Source organism: Diadema antillarum, unplaced genomic scaffold (genome assembly GCF_040938485.1).
Source record: "Diadema antillarum isolate AM-2024a unplaced genomic scaffold, OU_Dant_1.0 seq00000100_RagTag, whole genome shotgun sequence".
Taxonomy (NCBI): Eukaryota; Metazoa; Echinodermata; class Echinoidea; order Diadematoida; family Diadematidae; genus Diadema; species Diadema antillarum.
The window spans coordinates 919,649-946,440 of record NW_027271188.1 but is presented as its reverse complement, the minus strand read 5'-3'; the positions used below and the strand labels follow the sequence as shown (position 1 = coordinate 946,440).

Genomic DNA, 26,792 nt, shown 5'->3' with positions numbered 1-26,792 from the left:
ATGAATGGGATGCCTGGTAGGGTGACCATGGCATTTCTTGCCATTGCGAGACTTTTCCTTGTTTGTCTTCATTCTCTCAAGGCAGCATCAAGTTTTTGAAGATCACCTTTAATCGTATCAATGCTTGCTTTTGTACAAATATTTAATAACTGGGATTAAATATAACTGTTAACGAGGTTCCACGACACCAGAATAATGTACTGCCTGAGAGGCAAAAAAAAATCACATGTGTATTAAGCGCATAGCTGTAGCACGCAGTACGCGAACCACATACCCGCTTGGCTATTATGGGATGTGGGATGTAACGCTTACACGCTTGCCCACACTTATGGGAAGTGGTATGGGACCCCTCCCCCTCCCCCCCCCCCCCCTTACGCAGTTTTTGCACCTCAGGATGGCTTGATGACGTCACTGGAACTGTCCTTACAGTCTGAATTCATGGCGGCCATTTTGAATCAAGAGATGGCTGTCGTTCTGCGTGACCTGAAAATGAATTCGGTTTAACTAGGACAATTTTGGCAAATTCATCTAAGGCGCTTACCACAATATTATATATTTTTCTATGGCCACCATCTTGAATTTCAAGATGGTGGCCTATCTAATGATCCACAATCTAGGAAACAGCTGTGCTGGAACGTTGGACACCACAAGCATGTGCATTACTGAAAATTTGATGATACTACAATAATTGCAACATGAGATATGGGTGAAAACGCTATGGCAGCCATTTTGAATTTCAAGATGGCAGCCTATAAATTGTATCAAAACAATCCACAATATCAGAAAATGATATATCGGATTGTCTGACATCACAACCATGCATTTTGCACCAAATTTGAAGCTTCTACAATGCTCACTGTATGAGATATGGTTCAAAATACAGTTTGCTATGGCAGCCATTTTGAAATTCAAGATGGCAGTCTACAAATTGTATCAAAACAATGTACAATATCAGGAAAAGATATACCAGAGTGTCTGACATTACAACCATGCATTTTGCACCAAATTTGTAGCTTATACAATGCTCACTTAATGAGATATGGATAAAAATACAGTTTGCTATGGCGGCCATTTTGAAATTCAAAATGGCGGCTGAAGACGTGGTTGGAAAAAATGGAACCAAAGTTTTTTGGATTCAGCACCCCCAAATTGACAAAGTTAGCCAAAAAAATCAATTTTGGCAAAAAAATCTCACGGGATTACATAGTAGCCTCTACTAATACCAGAGACTAGCATGAATTGAGTTGTTTAGGGCTTCATACTGTATGTATAATCCCCTTCATCTCTACAATAATATTCTAACGCCAAAGAGTACACATGAACAAAAACAAAATTACACATCCCAATCTCTAACAATACGAGAGGTAGAGGGGCGTGGGAAGCACTGAAAGACAAGCATGATACAGTCAATCATGGGGGGGGGGGGGGGGTCATAAATGTCTTATTGGAACTGACAATTTGTTGGCCTTCTGAGCAGCTTCATAAAAGTTTGTGTTTGTGTTGATGTCTGCATGTTTGAACAATTTTAACAAGGTTGTCTATACCTTAGCAGAAGTATATTTTAGGCATGATTAATGCTATTTTCCTCCACAATTGTCCATAATTATCACAAGTGAGGAGAGTGAGGTCGATTATAAGGTCTGCACAGAGTTCACAACTAATATGTGCTGTAAAATTTCATTACAAATAAACAAATGAAAAAAGGCGTACATACAGTAAATCGTACTACAGTACACGCTTATCTCAAAGGTAGTAGTGCCCTCTGGCAAACCTCGGAAACCATAAATACATGTATACCACTTTGGAAGGTTGAATGTCTGTGACAAAAGACAATGTTCTCTCTTGGGCAAGTGATTTTCAATAAGTTTACATACTTAAATAGCAAAAATAAACAGAAGGCAGTGGAAATATCAATATCATGTATCTTATTGAGCCTTAAGTGTATGACTATGATGACTTTGACACTGGTATTTCACAGTAATCGGTCATAATGACCCAAACAGCAATAAGCAAAATCCAATGTACGGACATATACATGTACATACATAAATGTGAAGACCCAAATTTTCATTTTCAGCAAGCAAGCACAAATGCTGAAACTTAAGAGCAGGGAGGTCCCTGTTCAGAGCTATCCCTTACTGTTATACCTCTCCAAACTAGAATCCGTCCATTGCCCAATCCCACTAAAATTTGTCAGGGTATGATGGACGTTGATTTCATATCCCGATAATTACAGAACTTCATACTAATGTGTACTGTCTGCATGTCTATCATTCTAATGGCCAAAACCACTTCTTTCAATGCTCAGTCTTTGTGCTTTTAATATCAGCTTCAATGCTAGGAAAAAGGTAAAGGGTAACACTAACAACTGTCAAGTATACAAACCAAGAATAGGCTACATATCAATGATGGTCATATCACTACATCTATGCAGTCATAGATAAATGCAGTTATTTTCACAAACAGTATTCAGTACCAGCATCTTCATGCTTCAGCCTGCAAAAATCTAATAGCGAACATGATTATGTGCTTTCTTATAATATGTAGTAATGCTTTGAAATATCGTTCCTTGAGCAATTTCAAATTTTAAAGAACACAAAACAAACTGTACACACCCTGAGAGCAATATGGAAGAGAATGTGATCTCACCAACATAAACTCGTAAACAAGCTTGACCCCAATTATAATTGACTGGACTGCCATTCACAATCATTTGTAAGGGTATCCCAAGTATAGACAACCACTGACTTTCACATCCATTCATCAATGCGTGTGACTATGCTATATGGTACAACATCCTGATATCCATTAACCAAACCAAACCCACCCCCCCCCCCCCAAAGAAAAACAGAAGAAACCACACACACACATACACACACACACACCCTACACACACACAAACTAGAAAAGGAACAGTGATTCCTCTCTTTGACTCATTTTCAAAGTTGCTTTAAACAGTTCATAGTCATGTCAGAAAACTCGAATTTACAAGATAGCACACCACAAATGACATAACACACATAAGGAAACATAGTAGCAAAAAAACCCCGAAAAAACAACATGGGATATGCCCCCCCCCCACCCAAAAAAAAAAAAAAAAAAAAAAAAAAAAACAGAAAGAAAGAAAAAAAAAGTAATGGGCAGTGATGCAGATTGAAGGTTGAAGACTAATACTGGATACCAATTCCGTCGAACCAATCGGATGTATCTACAATCATTCCACTCACTCCTGGTTTACATGGCATATGTCTGGCATTCTACCAGACTTTATTATCGTCATTCAGGTGTCAACGTCTTTGTCTCCACCAATTGTCGAGGTCTCCTTGGTTACAAAAATATGGGACGAACAGCACATGAGTGAGGTCCATGTTTTCACTTGCTTGGCTGCAGAATGCCCACACACACACACTACTGTAAAACGAGAAATTTTCGCGTGCATTTTAATTTCGCGAATTTCGCGAGTGCCAAAATTCGCGAAATTAAAATGCACGCGAAAGTTTTTGTCTACACTACGTGCATTGAACACCAGTGGCAATTCGCGAAAATTTCATGCCACGAAAAGGGCTGTCAGCTCCAATTCGCGAAAATTTCATGCCGCGAATATATCATGTTTTACAGTATCTGTTGATGCATCACTGAGATCCTTGATGCACAGAGATTGCTGTCGGCTGCCACTCAGTAATATTCACTCTTCTTGCTTGGGTTAGAGAAGTAAAAGTCAATCCCCCTCTGCTGACCCCTTGACCCATGGTTCCTCCTTTGACCTTTCCCAGACTGGTTCCTCCCTCCCCCTCCTCCTCCTCCTCCACCTCTACTTCCTCCTGAGCTCCCCTGAGGTGTGAACAAATAAGAAAGAAACAGTGCCTTGAATTTTTTTCTTCCATTCACAATCAGCAAATAAATTCTAGTCACAGGGTGATCACATTTCACATTCAAACCGCACATTTACCCATCACCCAAAAAGCACAAAGTTTCATGGGCTGGATTTTATGGGCAAGAACTTACTATATGGACAGGTTATAACGAGCATATATGCAGTTACATCAGTACATGTTAATTGTTTCTTTTCCACAGTAAAATCAGTCATGTGTATCACCATCCTTCATCATATTTCTGATGGGTGTATCACTTCAGCTAAAACATATTTTTTAGTGCATTAAATCAACAATACCGTCCTGGTAACTGCCTCTTTAAATTCTGAATCTGATTACTATAAAAGTCATAGTCTCAACTAGGGTCAGTCCTTTTCCATCAGACATCCTCAGTTTAAATATATATTATATATCGTCGCTGGGGCGACAAGACCTCGTATCTACAAAATGTCAAATGTTCAGGAGAGCCAAAAAACATGGCAGCCAAGGCACTGTGGCGAATGGGATAGCCTTTCCTTTGACATGCCATGGGGGCTTCATTTTTTGGAATAAGACAGTTGGGATTTGGACAGGACATCACTTAACCCATTATTTGACCAATAATCAAAAAAAGTCATTTCCACCAAAATTGCAGATACAAGGTCTTGTCACCCCAGCGACGATATATATATTTCTGACAAGGTCCACTACGTTGGAATCTGAAAAGAAAGGGAGTGTTCTCACCATTCGGCTTGTGTGCCTGCCCCACTCTGGTGCCTTCACAATTGGGGCAGGGTATGTCTCTCCAATGGACACCCCAGCCTGAGAGAGTTGGGTGCCACTCAGGGTCCATGGCATGTGTATCCCGCTGCCCTTGAGACGATTCAGCTCCGGCACCCACTGGCGGATATAGTCACCCTGCATACAGACAAATTTTACAACTCTTACTTCTTGAAGCTGCATGAAAACATCCCTTAGCTTTACAAGAGTGATATAAATGTTTTTTGGGAAATGCTTCATAACCAGTGTACGCTCTATGTGTAAGAAACGATAAAGTTAAAACTCACAGAAGAGAAATGATCAAATTAATATTCATCTTTGTAAACGTCTTGCACGCTCACTGGAATCTCTGACAGAAAAGAGATAATCCTCACTAAAAAATACAAAAGTTTAGCTAGTTCACTAATAAACATGATCATATTTCTTATTGTAATCAATGGCAGGAAGCATCACACATGACCAGACAAGCATTATCTGGTAATGCCTATAAAAAATGTTACTTTATAAACAAAAATAATATTTTGTTATTGATCAAACTTGCTAGCTCAGTTCTATTCTGACTTCAAGTAAGGGCTTCATCCCCAGGTTGAGCTCAAGCCCTCAGTATACTCACTTCAGGATCGTAGTCCAGGCCCTGCTTGATCATGTTGAACTTCCGGTCCTGTCGCGGATCGTTGCCCACACCAGCACTGTACAGCCAGTTGCCATAGTTGCTGGTGACATCGTGATCAACCTGAATTACACAGACATAGCTGATACCATCACTTTACTGTCATATATAGAATTCAAATTCACTGATAGCAGACAAGCAGTAATAAAAATATGACATGTGTTTAAAAAAATGAAAATCTTTTACACCAATGGTGAGGTCTTTGACTCAGGAAATAATACACTAAAGCACATCAAAAGGAGAAATACATTGATTAAAGGAACAAACAGATTACAGAAACAAACCAATTTCAATCACTGTAGACAAGAGGTTCATGTAACTACAATGTACTTGAAAAACGTCCTCCACAGTGCCTCTGCGTGTACACAGTCAGACAAATGTACATATTGGGTATTCATGATTGGCCACTAACCCGTTGAGGACGAGTCCCGGGCATAATCGGGCAAGCGTGGGAAATGCGTGTTGTAGCAAAATCAAACCGTCCTCAACGGGTTAATACCAGTAACTCTTTAATGCCATCAAGACATCTTACTTTTAGGCTGTAAGAACATAACAGATTGGCATTTCACTTGACATTAGGAGTTTAAAAGGAAAAAAACAAAAGAATGGTAAGGTGGCATGACTTACCAGGAGATATTCAAACCACTCTGCACCCAGCCGCCAGTCTAGGCCAAGGTCTTTTGTGAGGAAACTGGCCACATTCTGGCGCCCTCTATTGGACATGAAGCCAGTGGCAGCCACCTCTCGCATGTTGGCGTCCACGAAGGGCACCCCTGTACGACCCTGGCACCACGCCTCAAACCAGCGCTGGTTCTTGTTCCACTGTTTCTGGGTGCCGAGGAGTCCTGCATATGGCAAGATGCAGACAAACTTATCAATCAATGCTACTTAAATTCATACCTTAGACATTGTATGACCATTTACACCGAGCATAAATATAGGCTGAATCATTTACACAAAGCAGAATATGAAGATTCAAGGTTTTGCAATGTGCAGGTTCTTGCAGGATTTGCGGGAAGAAAACTTTTATAATACAATATACTCTGCGGACATATAAGTATAGTGTGCAAGAGAAGAGACACATCCTTTTTACTACAATGAACTGTTATGTCAATTATCTGGTATTTCACACGAAAGTGACTTAGTTCAAAATGCTGAAAGATAATAAAACCATGAACCCAAAAATGCTTCCCTGACCCATCATCAAACATAACATGGTCATATCTTTGCATACAACTGTCAAAAAGAAAAAAAAAACTGTCATGGGATTACACAATAGGAAAGTGAAAAGATACCTTGAACCTACCTTACCAGGGAGCAAACATAGTTACATTCTACATTTTGATGTTGGCTTCAACTTTTCAAGCTGCTACACACGAAAGGCTCAGAAATAAAATGCACAGAGTAACTAATCTTCTCATGAAATTTCTTCTCTCGTGGATAAATGTTGAAAAAAATTGTACATCACTAAAATCTCATGATGTCAATGTAAGAAATGACATTACCAGTGAACAGTCTAATGCACTTGAATCTTACCACTGAGGTAAAAGAGGCGGTCTCCAAACTTCAGAGCCACAAATTTGAAGTAGTCCCTCCAGATCAATTCAAAGATGACCCTGTACAGAGAAAAAGAACCCGTGTCACATCAAATACACAGAGACAAAAGATAGAGAAATCCAATACATGAACACAGTTTAAGGGTGGACTAGACTGAGTAGGAAAGACATTAGTGGAAAGGAAGGAGACTGAATCCAATGTTCCACTCACCAGTAGGTTGACTGGTTTGCTGTTCTCTCCTTCTCGTACTTCTTCACCTCTTTATAGATCTGCCGAGGTGACAAGCATCCATGGGCCAACCTAATGAAGCAAGATGGGCACCAAAGTCTTAATTCCTTGCATAAGATGACTAAAGCAAGTACTAAGATAATCAAATATTTATCCCAATTACTGCACAGCTTAAGATATATTTCACGTCACAAATACAAAGATCTGTGTTGTCAGTTATGTATGAAGAAAGCATCTTATTTACAGTTTGATTCTGTACATTTGAGAGGAGTTGCCTTGCAAGGTTAGGATATATTTCTATGCAATTTTCAGAGTTGAAATGTGCCATTAATCTTCTACAATAATGGCAAATTGTCAAATATAATTGTCTTCATTTCTATTGCTCTCGTGACCACAACCTTGCTAGTCTGTGGTAAATACCAGTTGACCTGTACCATGCACTTGTAGTTGCATGACAAAACCATACAAAATATTTTCCCTGAAACTCACAATAATGTCTCTGAACAAGGTTACTGACCTGAAAAAAACAGTGTTTCAGTTTCATTGTGAATCAGGTAAACAACACAAATGACATGATGAACAGCTTACCAAGCTGCAAACTTTGTCGAGTAGTCTGCCCCAATCAGCCCATTCCGTGTCTCCTTGTACTTGGCAATGCAGTCCTGTGGCAGTAAATAATAAAGCAACTTTAAATAAACCTATCGCAACATACAAACATGGCTATATGCAGGCTGGAGGAAACAAAGCTGTATCATTCATGATTTACTGGGATAAAATGGCATACTTTAAAACTAACTTTACTAAACTTCAACTGATCTGTGCTTGGAAGTAGACCAAATTCTCAAAATGACATGAGAGCCTACAAGAAACCAGCTTCTGCAAAATTTAATTCATTATTGATGACATACATATATCATTGTGTCCAACGAGATTACACATAAGTACAGATAAGTGATGAGTAACATATGAAGGAGTGCTTCTCGTCCCCTCTCCTGGTTTTATCACAATCCCATTTCAAGTACTGCATATAGCCACTCACTTTCTCACCACGGGTAACAACATCCATAAACTATTTTGCTTGTTACTCTGCTCCCTTTTATTTATCTCCGAATGATGATGTCTGTTTAATCTATTACCATCACAGCAGCTTACTTTGCAGACAAATATATGTTAAAAAAAGTGATATCACTCACAGTTTTCCAGAAATAATCATTAATCCTGGCAAGGCCTGTGCTCTCCCCTCCAGCAAATGGAAACGCTGTCCTGGAATCAGTAGTTGGTTCTAGAGAAAGAATAATTTTCAGTATTTGACACCAATATTTCTGCCAAAGTCATAGAAAAGTTTCTAATATTCCACAAGGCAATGGCTAAAGAACTTTCAATCACAACCCTGGAATCTTTGTTGCACCACTTCAAGGACAACAGGATTTCATGTTTATATCCAATCACAGATTTTTTTTTCCTTCTAACCAAGATTGAGGCAGAATACACAGAATACCACGAAAACATCACAAACAAATCAGACAACACACAGGCAATTTACCCTGAAATCTATTTATTCACCATGCCATTGATTTCAGTCCCTTCTTATTTCTCTTACTTAACATTACCTTTATACCATGCATCATATCATTAAATAAAGAAAATTTATCCATTATCTTGCATAATTAAGGTATTTCTCCACCTTTCACAGAAGAGTAATGTTTCCAAATTGGACCATGCATACCATGATTGAAGGGCAAAATATTCTTATCAATGAGTTTCCTCCTGGCTTAAATTTGGAGAGTGTTACCTTCACACACACACACACACACACACACACACACACACACACACACACACACACACACACACACACATACACACACACACACTCACACACACTGGCACACAAGCAAGCCTGCACACCCATACATGGACATGCGAAGGTACATGTGCAGCCTACAAAGCCACATTTTGATGTTGTGCTCTCCTTCATCCCATTCTTACCTTTCATACCAAGCATGGCAAAGGTTGGAATCTCGCCCTCCTCAATGCCCTCTGGTAAACCTTTCAGAGGTCTGGGCATCTGAATGGCAGGTCTCACCCTAGCCTGGTTCTCCACTCTCTTCCTAAACTCTGTGTACATATTTGGGACTCTGCACAGGAAAGGTGTATATAGGAAAGAAGTTGATAAAGACATTTCAAGCTCTGTAAATCTCTATATATACGAAATACACAAGATGCAGACGGAGACCCCAATGTATAGAGTTGAACATATTGGAACTCTGTGTAAGCAAACTAAGGAGTTATAGTTAGCTTGAATGGGCAATGCCAGTATTTGATTTGGCCAAAGTCCTTCTAAGCCTGGTGGACTTATACTTCCAAAATGAGGTCTACTCAGGCCAAAATAATTTTTGCCTCATTAAAAAAAAAAAAAAAAAAAAATATATATATATATATATATATATATATTCAAACTCCTGTTGTTTTAGGTAATTGACAAGGAATTCATGTGCATTTAAACTGTAATTTATGAGATATGTGCACCAAAATATCACTTTAATTTGCCAATGAATCATTCAAATGTAATAACCATACAAACAAAGATAATCAAGGGACTGGAACTTGAAGTGATGTCAAAATAATTTCATTGAAGAAGAGTTTACTCTGATGCAAGATGTGCTATGAGTATACTCATTGGGGGAAAATAGAGATGACTACAAGTGGATTGTTTATAAAGTAGTGCAATGCAATGCAAAAATAAGAAAAAAAGATGAGATTGATGCATTTTAATACAGAAGGAAGACTTAGATGTGCCACTCACCCCTGTGGGCTAAATGGAACATCCTCCCTGTGGTAGAGTGTAGAACCCCAGAACTTCTTGAAGTGAACACCCAGCTTGGAGCAGGACTGTTGCAGCCCTGCTTCAACATCCAGCTCTTCTCGAGTCACCTATTCATGAATAATGCTGTAATGGTTATTTTGTGAAAAAGGAGGAGGTCGGAAGACGAGGATGCAGCAAAGACACGATGTGTGGTCACTCAAAATGCTGGGAAGCAATCCTATCGATGATAAGCGACGATTATACCAAGCATATAGAGATTAATTCTGTAGGCAACACACTTCATCTGTGAGTTCAGAACAGAACTTAATCACCATTGACTTGATAAACAATTTAAAGCTGCAGTTCCAAAGAAATCTTATTAAGCTTCGAGACAGAATGACATGTACCGTATGTCCAAAAAAAGATTACAACGGGACCCCCTGCAATGATAGCGTTTAAAATAGTGAATCAATCCAAATACAATTTCAGGGTATGAAACAATAACTCATTGCCCACATCTTATGGAAAACCCCATTCGATTTGCTTCAGTGGTCAAAGAGAAATGAGGAATTTTGTAGAGCATGTCAGGAATCTCTTCCCTCCAAATTCTGTCTATTGTGTTTACACATTGATATGCAGTTCCAAGAGCATCCAAGTGCTAAACTTGGAAGAATCAGACTCATGACATGCTGTACAACAATCCACATTTCTCTGTAACCGCTTAACCAAATTGAATGGGGTTTCCTGCAAAATAGAGCTAAGATGTTATATCTTAAGACTCTGAAGTAGCATTTGAACAGTTTGATCATATTGGGCGTTATCAATGCGAAAATGCGATTGTAATTTTTTTGGGGGGACATACTGCATATAGGAGCCTACATAACATTTTAACATCTTAACAAATGATTACGGAGTACACAACTTCATTGGTACATTTTAAGATATATAGCTTATAAGTGGGTTTTCTTTGTTAACCAGTGAACAGAACAAAGTATGACAGTAACTACATATATCGACCAACATTACATAATCTTGGCTTGGGTTTACTCAGGGAGGGTCTGATCAGGTTGACTACCACTTGACCAGATGTCCTAAAACTTAAGCAACCTCACAATGAAAAATTGAGACACACTTGCCTCCTCCTGAAGAGCTACAGCTCCAACCTGATCCTGACCCAACTGATGGATCAGTTCTGGAACAACATCTTCGGGTGGGCCATTCCTCACCACTAAGCCACTGCAGTTTTGAAAAAACAAACAAACAAACAAACATGGACATGTGTTGATTAATTTGAACATTCACTCGGTATCTACTTTTTATGGACACTGACATTCAATACAGACATGGAACTTGGAAGGTACATGCATACATGCACGCACACAAAATAGCAAGATGGAAGGAAAATCATATCATACATTCTGAAGAAAAACATTGCATTTAATTTCATCTTTTCCTAGAGTGGGCAACAATTGATGCAATGTACTATGGGAAAGATCTGCAACTGCTGCCGAAGAATATCATGCTGAGAGGAAGAAAAAAAAAAATGATCATGGTCCTATGACAATTACTGAAATTGTGATTTCAATTTGGCAATATAACTTTTGGTAGAAAAATTACGAGATAAACACATAAATTTGTAGCACATGTACAATGGTAAGCAGAAGAAAATTCATAATGCAATGTAATTGCTAAACCACACATTACCTTCCTATGGATTTCAAAGTGGACCGCAGGTCAACTATGCTTTCGAGAAGAAACTTGAGCCGATGAGGGCCAGTCTTGGCAAAGTCAAAGTGCCATGTTCCTTTATAATGCCTCGGATCAAAGCAGTACAGGGGAAGCACATTTACAGCATTCTTGTGCGCCCAGAAGAGAACCTGAAACACAAGAGAAAAATGTGCACATAAATATTGGGAGAACAATAACAGACTAAGTGACAATGTACATCTTCTCCAATCCTGGGTGAATTTTGAATGTGATGACTAAAGACAAGCCATGTTATGAAATGAGTTAACTTACTGTAGACATCAGCCATGTTACTCAAAGACAATTGGGTGGCTTCTCCATAACACTGACCATAATGCTGACATATGAGCACACCACATCTGACGGACATTTCTCACTAGCAATGGGATGTCTCAAATTTCAGGGCATCCTTCCTCAGATTTGCAATGAGATAGCCACACCATAGTTGTTATCATCGCTACAAGTCCAGTAATTTGCAACGACTTCAACTTCAGGGATAAGAGTGCAGACAACTGCTTCAAATTCTTTGCCAAACTGAACACAAATGGCACATTCTCAGTCAGGCAAGCTCGTGCAATATGTCTCATCTGGGTATTTATATGGGTTGATCGTTTGTGTTTCAAGTCATTATTGTGTGCTCACTCTCATCACTAAATACAACTTCACAAAGATGATAAAAAATCTAGGATCAATCGCATTCATACCTCATTGTCATGGTAACGGAGGTCATTTCTCAGGAGGCAGATGATGATTTTCATTTTCCCAGCCATGTCGACTGCTATTGTTGGGCCAAGACGAATTTGAAGATAAAATTAAACAATCTTCAATGAAGGACATGTTTCATGTTCCAGTAATGCATAAAAGTTAACACACCTGAAAATTAATAAAATGGGCACACCTTGAGACAAACCTCTTCACAGCTCCCATACAATCCCTAAATAAGTTCTGCCAAGCAATGGAGCAAACTCTACAAAAAGATCGACAAACAATCACTTTAAAGGGACTGTACAGTACTGGTTGAGGTAGGGATTCATGTTTTGAACATTCCTAAGTGAGATAATGAAAAGCCTCTTACGAAATATGAAAGAGCATGTACTTTTAAGAAGGATTCAATGTTTATTTGATGAAAATTGGTTTTCAAATGGCTGAGATATCCAAAAAAAAAAAAGTGCTAATAATAAAAGGCGACATGCCCCAACTTTATCAGTATCTCTTTGTTTCACCTTGTTTTTGGATATCTCAGCAATTTCAAAACCGATTTTCATCTATTAAACTTCTGATACCCCTTAGAACTGCATGCTCTTTGACATTTCATAGAGTGGTTTCTGAATATCTCGCAAAATGTTAAAAGCTAAATCTTCACCTCGACCAGAACTGTACACACCCTTTAATATTAAATAACTACCCACCGTTAATTCTAATGACCAACAGGAAATTTTATTGACAGCAAGGGCTAAGGCAATTAAGGCATGCTGATGAACTAATGAGTGATTTCCGTTTTGTTATATGTAGGCCTATATAAGAACTTAACTTTCCATCCATTTACATAATTATTAACACAATTTACTCATGATACCCACACACCTACCGTAGATGCTAGATCAGTCGTTTACTTCTGTTTTTGTTTGTTTTTCCCTTTTCCAGACCCTTCTAAGATGTTGGATTGTAAGACTATAGACTAGACATAGAAAAGAGTCAGAATCTCAGAAACCATTAGAGAAATATAATCTATTCAACAGTATTCTCTAGCTGGCATGCAACTCCTGATCCTGTCCTGAGCAGTCAGTTTGTGATAGCAAAGGTATTTGCTTGGGATTCAATGTTGACATGCAATTGCAAGCAGCCGGCAGCCTGCATTAAGAGATGGGCTATCCAGCCATCTTCTCAGATGGAAATGAATAAAACAAAACAAAAACAAATGATTCAGATTATAGAATTGGCCTTCAACCAGAAACAAAATAATTCAGATTAATTGGCCTTCGACCAGAATGCGAACATGGGAATGCGAAGAGGTCCATTTGCTATTGGTATTCCCCCCGACCCGGCCTGGCTCAGCAGCAGGACTTGACCGACAAGTAGATTCTATGTCTAATTGTAATTCCGCAAAAAACTTCTCATTTACAGTAATGACATTTGCTGGGTCAGTTTTTAAAGAAGCGAAAAACTGACCCAGCAAATGTCATTACTATAAATGAGAAGTTTTTCGCGGAATTAGACATACTTGTCGGTCAACAGCAGGACAGGCTATATAGGGGCGCGGTGCTCACATCTCATTATTTCTCGCTCTCTCGTACCACCTCTAGCTCTGGTGTCTGTGTCGTGACTGTGATGACTGAAGTAAACAAAAGTCCATTCCATTCCATTGTCTACAACAAATCAAACCCAACAATTTCGCTCAGCGAAATTGAAGCCAAATAGTTTCTAGTCAGTACTCGAGATCAACTTACCACAGGTACATGTACGTGGAACAAGCGGTGCAGTGTGAAGTAAAATCACTTGAAATATACCTCTCTCTGATGATTAAGTGCTTCAGTTACCCGGTCCGGTGGTAACTCCACGCCAAAAGATTAACCACTGTCTACTTATGCTGTACCTGTATGCGCAGTGTAATGTACAGCTGTTTTCTGCCAATTCTTGCTTTACGTAATTCCCGAGTAAGCTAGTCTAAGTTCAGACAAGTATTGACAAAATAGCTCGCATATATGTCAATCGTGTATTCATGAATAGACTGTAACAACATATAATCTTTGTTGAAATAAAAGATAATATCACAGATCGGTTCTGATTTGCTATTAAAGATAGATATACAAAATTAATTACTTCCGAAAGGTTGCATAATCACCATCTTTGGGAAGTAAGGTATGGCATGCGTAGCCTACTACTATGTCTACGTTTAGTTGTGTACTCCGTACACATGTGCGTGAGCACGTGTAAACTTACGGTTTCGCTACAAGCGTAGTGTTTGGTTTCCAGACCCTTTTTCAACTGTACTCCTTTTACAAAATGCGCCCTCCGGGACGCCGCCGCTGCCTTTGCCAAAGGCCAAGGACCATCCAGCTGAACCTGCTAACATTTCTTTTGTCGTTAGGAGGCGTTGATATTCTGGGAAGAAATTCTAGTAATACGAGCAATATTGGGGGTGGGGTGGGGCCGTGGGGCCCGGAAAGCCGCTCACCGACGATACGAAGTATCGTCAACTAACAACTGACCTGGGACTGCAGAACTGAGACATAGTTGTAAATAATGAATTCAAGATCTGTCGGATTTCCTCTCTAAGCTGGATATCGAACTGCTACACCGGAACTGTCTCATATTATATTCATTTTCTTTCTGTTCATAATGCAGGTCCCACAGTCTATAGTTTGATAGGTGCGCAAGTGATTGGTATAGGTCTATATAGGGAGGATTTTCTTCTCATCTCGCTGATGGATATGACCAACAGTGTTGTCTCAACATAATATGTTGACCAACCAAATGACATTTGAATCTATTGTAGATTTCCCTTCCGCTACGAATCTAAAAATTGTTCCTGAGACTTACAGCAACTCCATGATATTAAAGTTGACAATATTAAAATACTCGGATCACCTAATAATTCAGCAACTGTAAAACAATGCTTCGATCTTGTATCTCCCGCGTGTCAAGTAAGTCATTATATCCATTCATCAACTTCGTTATAGGGCCTACATGAAAAGAAACTTGAAGGAATATGATGAGTACTCATGTGCATTTTGTGTGTGTGTGTGTGTGTGTGTGTGTGTGTGTGTGTGTGTGTGCGTGTGTGTGTGAATCCAGATATCATCAGCATCACAATCTTTAGACTATATAGGCCCCATTTTTATAATGTGCGTGTATATATGGCCCTACGGTATTACTGCTCTAGCCGCAATATGAGAAACTCGGTTTGACCTTGATCCATTCAGCATTTAAGTCGTGAACAGAACAGTGGAATAAGGTTCCATCAAATGTTAGGCAAATAGGCACAGTGTGTATATAGAGCCTATATTGGTATTAAAGTCTTATTATACAGTAAGTACGCCTATAGTTATACTGTATTAGATAGATGGGTCTGCAATGGATGATTAGATATATAGGTAGATGAAAAGGTAGATAGATAGATAGATAGCTAGATAGATAGATAGATAGATAGATAGATAGATAGATAGATAGAGATGTGAACAGTATTACGTCATCGTTACATCGGACCTAGACCTGTGCAGAGACAAATGACATCATAATGTCGTCAAAATGACCTGGATGCTCTCAACCCAAACCAGAACCTGGCCTGGGTTAGCTATCTATGTGCTTGTAAATATATGAACTGTTTCATCAATTGAATGGACGTAACACGGTGAACGCACATGGTTTGCAAGAATCTTCAGCGAACTGAAGTAGGCAAATTTAACCAGAAGAAGAAGAAGAAGAAGAATTAGAAGAAGAACCTGTGAGGAGTAATTGATAGGTTAAAGGGGAATTAACCCCCCCCCCCCACCAAATACATGTTGATTGAGTGAATGGAGCAATAGTAGTAGAATGTATCAGTGAAAGTTTGAGGAAAATCAGACAATCCGTTCAAAAGTTATGAATTTTTGACATTTTGGTGATGAGACCGCTGGATCAGAAGACTACTACGGATCATGGCATCACACAGGGACTACCATATACAAAGAAAAAATAGAGAAAATTAAACATTTTTTTCATTTTTCTAGCATAATGAAAGAGCACTAGACTTTACCTCTTTCAGAAAGCAGGGGGAATAATAATACCCTTGACATACTGTCAATAACAAGTCCAGGGAATGTGTACTTTTCATATGAAATGATATTTTGTTGAATTTTCTCTATATTTTCTTTATATCGTAGTCCATATGTGATGTCATGATCTGTAGTAGTCTTATGATCCAGTGGTCTCGTCACCAAATTTCAAAAATTCATAACTTTTCAACAGATTGTTTTTCCTCAAACTTTCACTATGTGTTCTACTGATATTGCTGCATTCACTCAATCCACATGTATATTTGGGGTTAATTCCCCTTTAAGTGTAATAGTAGAATCAAAAAGAAAAAGAAAAAGAAAAAAAAGATGAAGATAGGGCCTATGCTTTAAAAGATATACAAAAACAAATTGGGTGAATGACATAGCAGCTATATATATTTGCTTTAAAAAATGTATAACAGATACTAAGAAAAAGGGAGTGGAAAACGTGAACCCTCGACATTATACGTTCTAATATATACTGGTGTATTGTACTTAGGCCTGCCATATGCACTTGGCAAAATATGATTTTTTACTGCCTTGTTTCATATACATGTAGTGTGCAATTAAAGGGACGATATAGTATTGATTTAAATGACGATTCAGCTTTTAACTTTTTTGCGAGATACTTTGAAATTACTTTATGAAATGCTAAAGAACATACAATTTTAAGAGAAATTCAAAGTTCATTAATTTTGATGAAATCTGTTTTGAAATGACTGAGATATCCAGAAACATGGCAAAACGAAGAGATCTTAATAAATATTAGGGTTACTTTGTTGTTGTTTTTTATATCTCAGCCATTGAAGACCAATTTTCATCAAAAAAAAAAACCCTTGAATTCTTTTTAGAATCATGCTCTTTCAAATTTCAGAAGGGTTTCTCATTACCTAGCTAAAAAACTATCACCATCAAAAAATGTTGATAAACTATGAAACCCCATCATATATCAACCGAAACTATGTCTTTTCACATCGTGTTCTTCTTCTCTCTCGTTTTCTGTTTGCTCTTCTCTAGTGTGTGATATTTCTGACGACCTAGATCACAACTGTTTTGATCGACCATGAGCTCTTGTAAGCAGGATGCGGAGATATCCCATCTAGGAAATTCAGCTCTATGAATACACCTCACACACCCAGACAGAGCTCATGGAGAAATTTGAATAGCGACCCCTGCTGGCTCTCATCATTGCGGCTGCTAGCTGCGCGTCCATCCCACAGAAGTAAGAGTTCTGTGGTCCATCCTCGCAGTATCCAAAAATGCATTGTGCTGTATGCTTATGCTACCACCACCAGGCCGCTGCACCATCGCTACGATTACAGTCTGTGCTACGTATGTGGCTGGGATTTCCTCATAAACTAGAGACCCCCGATAAAGATGTTTTACCATGTAAGTATATGTATAGCCATTAGCTGTAATATTTTGACAAATTCGTCTTATATCGCACAGACATCTGTAGTTTGAAAGTTCCAAGTAAGCCTCTGTCATGTCTCATGGGTTTTGAGTGCCCGTGGTCGTGGTCCCATGTATTCATATTTTTGTGGGGTAAGCCTACATGAGATGAACCCTCTTCGCGGCACGCTGCCCTGGCCTCGCTCGGCGCGGCTCGGCGGCGCGGCGCGCGCGGCCTGCCTGCCTAACAAGGTTTCAAGTGTTTGTGTTTGTGTTTGTCACCTCCCGAAGCCCTAGATACTTGGAATTTGAAGTTAGAACAGTGGTCTAAATCCTATAAGGTGGCATATCTGAAGTGTTTCTATACAGGTACACTTTGTAGTATGACCAAGCGTTGTGGGACCGGACGCGTACATAGAGTCACCTTGATTTGAAGGGAAAATCCAACGATTTAGCAGATAATTCTCATGCCATTTTCACACTCTCAGACTCAGAGTATGTTGTTTAGTACTAGTTGTCTATATGAGGAGTCTATATCAAGTCTTTGAGGTAAAGGGTGCATATTCTATGTAAAATAGATAAGTTTTCACGCGCGAACTTAAGTGTCCGGAAACACAACCCCCCATCATACATGCGCAAACAGAGAGCAAAGTATGGACCCAAATCAAATGAAATGAGTAAAATGAGTATTTACTATAAAGACTAATGTTAACTCGTTAGATGATAGATCTACTGACTATCTAACGTTACAATCTAGTCCAGATCGTAGACTAGAGATCTAGAAGTGTGTTACTAGAAATTACTCAATCAAATAATGTTAGTAATTAGTATTAAAGCTCAAAGCAATGTCTCATCTTCATTTTTAGGCCTAAAATTAAAAATATTGAAATTATAGAAAGATTTGTGTCTGGATCATCAATGCTGATTTCCAATATTTGGTATTTTCACAAGGAGTATAGTTAGTCTACTTCTCTCTGAATCTGAAATTTTCCATTTTTAAAGAGGAATTCCAGTCCACTTCAGATATTAGGCCATTAGCCTGATAAGAAAGAAAAGAGTAAATAGAATAATAGGAGTACAACACTGAAAATTTCATCAAAATTGGATAAGAATTTTTGATAATAGGGAAGTTATGAAATTGTGAAGTTTTACTAATTTCTGTTTCTGCAGAAAAGTTGTCATAGTTAAATGGAATATGCAAATTGAGTGAGCTGATGATGTCACTATCTCACAATCTCCCATTGATCCCATTGATTGTGTAAAAAAAGAGAGATGAAAATTAGTGTTTCTGTTAATAATCAAGTGTAAAACATATTATTTCTGCTTGAATTACTGAAGAATAATGATCAGTTAAATATATCAGGATTTGAGACTTTGAATGAAAAACTAAAAAACTAGAAACTTTAATAAATTAAATATGGCAAGTTGTGAGTGGATGACATCATCACGTCAATACTTGCATTTAATGTACACTGTGCAGTCTGTAGAGCTATTCACATTGACTGCTTAGGAAATGTCTCCTGAAAAAATTATGGAAGCTTCAAAATATCATAACTTCTAGTTTTCATCCATTTTTGATCATTTTTTTTTTTAATTGTTATGCTAAGAAAATGTTTGTCCTTCTTTTCAGAATAATGTTCAACTGCACCGAAATTCCCATTTAAATGACATGGAGGGTAGAGTTTAGAAGGGGATGTCATGTTGTACATATGGGGTTTTTAGGGCATTTTTAGGGCGTTCTTACGCTCCTGGTTTGTTTTTAACTTTCTTTTGTTTCACGATTTGTACTTGTGAATGCATGAATAATGAAAGTTCTAGATTAAATCCTTTCAAAAAACTAAGTTGGTCAGTCACGAAATCTTGATTATCATACCTCTTTCCTAAAAGCTCTTTCCTAAAAGCTGAATTCCTGTAGTTTTGATTTCTGTCACTTATTTCAATTGGTTAAGAACATCTAATATTGGTGAGTTTTTGTTTTAAAACTTTTTTTTTCCAGGATCAGACCTGGAGTGACTTCCAAGAACCTTATCTGTATATCTGATCAATGACTTCACTATATCCAGAGAATGAGATAGGATAAATCGGTTCTCTGCATAATTCTTGTACTTGTTGTTGCCACGACACTACACCTATATTTGTCTGAGTGTATCCTTACATGTTTTTAAAAGGGCACAAAATCTGAAATGAATTTTGATGTATGTGTACCCCCATGTGTACAGGGTGTTACAAATGATTGAACAACAATATCCTTCCCCATCCCCTCCCCCCCCCCCCCCTCTCAATAAAAAAAAAAGAGAAAAAGGAGGAATTTTTCCATATCTTGAAAGATGTGAATTTAGTTTCTGAAAGTTTAGAATTTGTTGTCTTCAAGTGTGAATTTGTGTGTGTTCCGTTGCATTGAAGATTTTTTTTTTAAAAGAAGAAATGTTGAATGTTGCCTGTGTTACTTACATTATATACCTGAGTGAAGTTTGTAATGGGGCTGTTGAACCCATATCCATAGACATTGATTTTCATGTAGCATTCAAATTGGAATTCATACAGGAAGGTTATGCTTACTTTTAGGTATCCCTGGAGCATGAAATCTTGCTCCATCCACGGTACTTTGGACCCAACCTGCTGAACACAGTCAAGCAGAAGCTTTTCACAGAAGTTGAAGGAACATGCACTGGCAAGTGAGTGATGGTTGAGCAGTGTTACCATTGATTAATTTATTATGATGATATTCTGCTGACCCCTATAAAAGAATCTCTATAATAATCCTTTCAATGCTTTAAATTTTGAAGCCGTATTAAGATTTTCATATTCATTTTCTTTCTGTAACATCCTGAGCACTCCAAAATGGTTTGTGATTCGTGTAATATTCTTGCATTGTCTTACCACAATATGTCTTTCTGTCAAAGATATCCACCACAGAATGCTGTCAAACTCTGAAAGGTTCTTTTCAGGAGCATTTTGTCAGCCATGGAAACTTTGGTGAATTTAGTGAGTGTGAGGTACACGCCATACACCAAAGGTTTTGAAGCTGTTACCTTATGCCTTGCTTCATGTTCATTCGTAGTAATTCACAGTCACTTCTGTGCTTTTTCATGTGCAATATATTCCCACAAAATAATTGTGACACAGTATTTTACAGGTTGAGTTGTGTCATTGTCATATAAAAAATAAACAAAACTGTGACATTTGGCTAAAGCTAGACAAATAGTACGGAAAGGTTAACATGTGACAATTTTAGGAGCATCTCAAGCTGTGATTTAATATTACAATTGTTTTTCAGATAGCCACTCTCTCCTTGGTGTGAAAATCTGTCGTAAAGCCATATTTCAATTTATGGCAGGCCATCTTCGCACAGAAGTTTAGCATGGAAACATATGAGACAGTTTGGCCATTGAATAAGTCTGACAGATCCCATCCTAAAAGCAGTGAAAAAAAGGGGAAAAAAAAAAGAGGTCATGTAGACAAGTCTATGCTCTTGACATCTTGTGGTCCTTAGATTTTAAAGAGTTTGTCTATGCATTGCTTGTTCTACAGATCCAAAGGTATATGCATATTCTTTTACTTAACCTTGATCTCTCAGAAGACTGGTGTATCTTGACAAATTCCCTTGAGATTTACAACCTTTATTATTGAATTGTGAAGTTTCTTGGCACTTACACAACCATGAATAGTTTGCTTTAGTTTGATTATTGTCAAGTTTTCAATGCTGTTGTTTATTGATTATTGTCAAGTTTTCAAACAATGTCTGTTCCTTTCAAGGTATGGCTTTGTGATTGCTGTGACAACGATTGATAACATTGGAGCTGGGATGATTCAGCCTGGTAGAGGGTTTGTTCTCTATCCTGTGAAGTACAAGGCCATCGTTTTCAGACCATTCAAAGGGGAAGTTGTTGATGCAATGGTAACGCAGGTCAACAAGGTAAAGTATGTCTTAACTAAAAATCATATCATTGTTTGAGGTGCAGTTAAATTTCTGGGATTCTTTTGTTTTATAATTCACTGTATCAACAGCATTACCTGCAATTCAGTTTTACACTGTAGTATATCTGCGATTTATATTGTTTTATTTTTGATTTCTAAACACAATTTGCTTCAGGCATGACTGTTGAACTAAATGGTGTCTACCAGGTATTAAATTTATGACACGCACAGTGTGTTATTGTATCTGTATCTGTATTGCATTATACATGTATATAATATGTAGACTAAGAGCGATGTAGAAGTCAGGGCTGCCAACCTTGGGTGAGAATCTGGTGTGACATGTGTGAAGGAGCGAGCGACCAAACCCGAGGGATTGAAGCAACGATGGTGGGGAAGGGGGTAAGAATGGAGTGGAAGGGAAGTCACTCCCCCTACCCCTTTCCACTGGAGGGAGCTTTGCTACAGTTTTACTTTCTAAATGGTGCAGTACGTGCACTGGTGGTTCAGTAAAGATTTCAACTCATGCATAGAGAGAGTGTGCCTTTTGAAATCCAGAAGGTTTGAACTTGGGCATATTGAGTGTTTAGATTATCAGAGATTCTGGGGACATTCCTTGTTTGTTTGTTTTTAACTTTCTGTTTTGGGGGTTCAGCATGAGAATTCTTGTATTCAGAGTGAGACAGTTAAGATTTGGTGAATTGTGTGAATCTCACACTAACTGTGTGAGGGTTGGCAGCCCTGGGAAGTGTGTTATGCTTTTATTCTTCAGAGGTAGTTATACCTGCATCACACAGAGCACAAGAGTAGTATAACAGTGACTTGTCTTTCTCAATGTTGAGAGTTTAGTGCTTCACTGAAGTGCTACATCATATTTTATTTCAGTGCAAACTTTACAGAAACTGAATGATTAACGGCCACGACTTTTGTGTTGTGCAGGTTGGCCTCTTCACCGAGATTGGACCCCTCTCATGCTTTGTATCGAGACATGTAAGTTCCTTGGTAGATTATGTTGTTACGTTTATGTGTTACAGCACTGTGTATATTCATATTTTTGCAGAAGCACCATGGCCAAATTGATTTTAATGATATGAGAAGTTAAAGGGCTCAGGAATGAAGTACCAAAAGTGTTAAGAATATTAATGTTTTATTTGCTATGCATAGATTATAACAAATGGGTAACTAAAGTTTGAAAAGATACTCCAGTGAAATTGGAAAAGATGAGCAATACGTACCTACATATGGATGTATTACATTTCCCTAGCAAGTACACGTGTACTTTATGAATAACATGTAAGATGTATAATGGGAAAAGAACATATCCACATTAAATTTTTCTGCTGAATCAGATTCAAAGTGTAGTCTCACAAGTTATATGCATACCAAAATACTGACATGTGGAGTTTAAATTTTGTCCATCAACCCCTTGCAGTCCATCCCTGCCGATATGGAGTTTGATCCCAATTCGCAACCACCATGCTACAAGACGAAAGATGAGGTAATCTGTCACAAGAAGGAGCAGATAGAATCCATGTTACAAGTTTGTTGCCATTTTATCTGCAACAAATTTACAACATTGTCATCTGGAGCAATACCTAATTAGTGAAAATTATTTTTACATGAATCTGACTACATTGACTAAAGCAAGTGGACAGGAACATTTTAAACAGGTTATATTATCCAGAAATGATTTGATAATAATAGAAAAACAATTTTTAGTCAATTTGGGTGATTTTTGTTGCATCTTACTGCAGACTTACTTTGACGTATTAATACACATCATAAAATGTTCTCATTCAGCAAGTATATAATAAGGAGTAACTAAATGTTATTCGTGAATGAATTGTTGCTGTAATACAGTCAGAAAACTTCTGTTTGAAGGTATTATTTATGATATCACATACAAGATAATGAGGCACAGGTGTAGAACATTGTGTTTGGCATGTGATGTGCCAATTATTTACAGACATGCAGTTGTATGTATGTTTCAGAAACAGAGAGTCATTGTTTAATTATTTACCTTCTTTGTAATACTAACTGTAGCAAATATGTCCATGAGCTTAACATCCATATTGTCATTCCATTTCACACTACCAGGACATTGTTATCCAGCAAGATGACGAAATAAGGTTGAAGATCGTTGGCACAAGAGTGGATGCATCAGACATTGTAAGTTTACTTCCTGGCAGTCAGTGGAATAAAAATGCAAACTATGGGCCAAATGCTTAAAACGCACTTTGTCAGTTTGGGGCTTGTAGGGCAAGTAAAATGAATGGGCATTTGCCCGATGATATTGTTTGGCTTCCTCAATCATGGGAGTGGGAGCTATTTATGTCTTTAACAATGCCTTGATGGGCTGAAATTCTTCATGGATAAAGTTGTGTTTTCATATCATTTATGATCCTGTCATACATAACAAACACAGTTATAACAAAATTCCGGTTACAACGAAGTGAGAATTCAGGCTCCACAATTATCAGCTACATCTTTGTGTGCTTAATTTGTTTGGTTATAAAGAAATGTTGATATAACTAAAGAAAACTGCCAGTCCCGAGGACTTTGTTATAATGGGTGTCAACTGTATTACAGACCTGCCAAGTCTCACTGATTGTGTAGGAGGCTCCTTGAAGACTTGAGTGTCTCTATAAATCCTGATAACACAGCAAAAAACTCCTCCTCGATTTCGGAAAAGTAATCACCCATGGAAATGCATGTGATACACAAGCATCTTCCTGAAAGCTCATCTCAAACTGCGTGATTTTGATCTACAAATGTTGGCAGCCCTGGTGAAGGAATGATTCAAGAAGTGCATATTTTTTTTTAATGAGTCATCAAGGAGGAACTAGAGGGACAAGTGTGGTGTGATAGGCCTTGGCTGTAACAAGATTCTTTGTATACCCTGGCTCCCGTTACTCATGAACAGACAGCAGTGCTTGCAAATTACTTTTGCAAGATTGATGTCGTCTTACCCCCAAAGACCAATTTATTGATAGAGCAAATCATGCCTAACAGTAAAGTTAGGTGACATGGTGGTTTGAAAGATGTGCAATTTACAGAATATATTGAGGAAATATTTCAACACATTTTGACTGTTCATAAAACTTAACAGGATGCATTGGATATATCATTTTTATTTTAAACAAAGAAAGCAAACTAAGAAGAAAAAAAATCACAGAAACAAGGCTGAAGATTTAATTCAACTATGGTTCCTTCTTTTTGAAATATATTTTCATTCCAAAAAGTATGTAGCCATAAGAAAGATGAGTATCAATTTCAGTAGTTTAGTATCACAAACAAAAAAGGGAAAAAAGATTGCCTGTAAATGAAATGAATAATGGATTTTAGAGATTTCATCCCATTCACAGTCTAAAATCAGATGATTGTCACTGCATGTGACATGTACCTATTGTACATACATGTAGTTGTGAAGTACTGCAAGTAATTGTGTACAACTTTTTGCATTCAAAAGATGGATATACATTAAACTTGCTGTACTCAAGTAGAGAGAAATAATGGAATTATAGAGCTAGATGATTTCATCAAGGTTTGTGCGAAAGAAGAAGAAAAAAATAAAAAAATCTTGTATTCATATGTCTCTGTCTGCCCAGAGTGGCATGCACTAATCAATAATTTCATGTCCTAATTTTGAACAGTTTGCCATTGGTACGCTTATGGACGACTACCTCGGTAAGTTTCATTTGTCATTATGTTGCACAGATTCATCTCTACAATGAAATTAATTTATGAGAAAGTGATAATTTGAATGTTTGTGAGTCGTGTTATATGGCAACCTGCAAACACCTCCAAAAATTGGTGTAGGTCGTCTGATCCCAGTATCACTATTATTGGCATACTGGTACTGAACTGTTTTATCTGCACACAAAATGATGCTTTTATATCACTGTACAGAAACTCTGTTGTGCTCAAGGTATTATGGACCGTAGTGCATGTTGTTACCCATCTTCCAAAACAAAATCAGGCAGGTCAATCATTGAATTAAAGACATTAGTATATTGTCTTGTTTTGTGCAGTGTGCTGTGTACAATGTAAGAACTATTAAAGCCATATATGGCCAAAAATTTTACAAATGCCATGAGTAAGGTTTTGATTGCATCAGTAAAAGGTAATGTTACTTGGAGTGGTTTGGCCTATTGTCTTGGTCATGCAAGCAGTAACAATGAAATACAGCTGTACTGAAATTGAATTTCTTTTTGGCATTGCAGGTCTTGTGAGCTAACACCCTGTGCTTCCATGGAAGAACAAAAAAAAAAAAAGGTTCTCTGCAGAAGTGACTGAATACATGCAATCTGGGACACTAGCACCGTGCAGAGATGTCAGTAAATAGGACAGCATTCTTTCCAGGTTATACATGATTAGACAGTCATCTGTAAAAGTGAGAACAGTGTAAATATTAACATGTAAAAAAAAAGCCAACTGTTGACTATTTATCTACTTGTGCTGTTAAAGCAATATCATCAGAAAGTAGGTCCAGAATATTCAAGTCAGCTAAAAAGATAGTTCCTTGTTAACATTTGATCAATCAGGAAAATCTTACAGCAAAATGGAAGGCAAACATTGACCCATTACCAAAGGTGATAAGGTCACTGAAGTCAGATACAGTGCACTCCCGTTATAACGAACATGGTTGTAACAAAATTCCAGTTACAACGAAGTGAAAATTCAGGCTGCCGCATTATCCGTTCTCTGTTTCTTATTGTCTACTTGTTCGTGTACATGTATAACGAAATTTGGGTATAATGAGGGAAAGAAATTGCTGGTTCCGAGAAGTTTGTTATAATGGGAGTCCACTGTACTTGCCAAAAGCACTGTTTTGCTCTTTCTATACACATATCATATTTTCTGATACGGTACATACATGTATTGGAAAAATGACTCATTTAAAGAATTTAACATGGGACTTCAAATATGATATCCAAATCAATTCATATGAATCATTAAAGATTCACATTTTCCTTTTTTTTTAAATTTATGGAAAAATAAACTAGAACTGCAAGTATTAACTTTACCAGATATCTACAGGCCTTTCTCTTGTGATGGAGACATGTACTTCATGAAGTTGAAGTTCAGCTGAA

At 37.8% G+C, this 26,792-nt stretch overlaps 2 protein-coding genes across 2 annotated transcripts; one reads left to right on the top strand and one right to left on the bottom strand.

Moving 5' to 3' along the window:
• Window positions 1-3,675: 3,675 nt before the first annotated feature.
• On the bottom strand, window positions 3,676-12,408 carry LOC139726809 (cryptochrome DASH-like). Its single transcript, XM_071637799.1, has 13 exons — window positions 12,343-12,408; window positions 11,597-11,769; window positions 11,029-11,128; window positions 9,893-10,020; window positions 9,076-9,224; window positions 8,280-8,368; window positions 7,675-7,748; window positions 7,069-7,158; window positions 6,838-6,917; window positions 5,929-6,146; window positions 5,245-5,364; window positions 4,596-4,769; window positions 3,676-3,831 (listed from the first exon to the last, which is right to left on the bottom strand). The coding sequence occupies exons 1-13, from the start codon at window positions 12,406-12,408 to the stop codon at window positions 3,676-3,678; spliced, it is 1,617 nt and encodes a 538-aa protein (XP_071493900.1).
• Window positions 12,409-17,689: 5,281 nt separating this feature from the next.
• Window positions 17,690-26,219, top strand: LOC139726825 (DNA-directed RNA polymerase II subunit RPB7). Its single transcript, XM_071637820.1, has 8 exons — window positions 17,690-17,781; window positions 20,350-20,459; window positions 21,541-21,700; window positions 22,639-22,689; window positions 23,132-23,197; window positions 23,797-23,868; window positions 25,353-25,386; window positions 25,923-26,219. Exons 1-8 carry the CDS (start codon window positions 17,770-17,772, stop codon window positions 25,934-25,936), a joined length of 519 nt encoding a protein of 172 aa, XP_071493921.1. The 5' UTR covers window positions 17,690-17,769; the 3' UTR covers window positions 25,937-26,219.
• The last annotated feature ends 573 nt before the right edge of the window (window positions 26,220-26,792 follow it).

What these genes read in the sequence shown, in the direction of transcription:
- LOC139726809 (XM_071637799.1), bottom strand. Translation starts at nt 12,408, where the DNA reads ATGGCTGGGAAAATGAAAATCATCATCTGCCTCCTGAGAAATGACCTC. An exon ending in TGCCATGCTTGGTATGAAAG is followed by an intron (nt 8,369 to 9,075) that starts GTAAGAATGGGA and finishes TTCTTTCTCTAG; the next exon opens with AACCAACTACTGATTCCAGG. An exon ending in ATGATTATTTCTGGAAAACT is followed by an intron (nt 7,749 to 8,279) that starts GTGAGTGATATC and finishes TTACTGCCACAG; the next exon opens with GACTGCATTGCCAAGTACAA.
- LOC139726825 (XM_071637820.1), top strand. An exon ending in TGGTAACGCAGGTCAACAAG is followed by an intron (nt 21,701 to 22,638) that starts GTAAAGTATGTC and finishes TGTGTTGTGCAG; the next exon opens with GTTGGCCTCTTCACCGAGAT. An exon ending in GAGTGGATGCATCAGACATT is followed by an intron (nt 23,869 to 25,352) that starts GTAAGTTTACTT and finishes AATTTTGAACAG; the next exon opens with TTTGCCATTGGTACGCTTAT.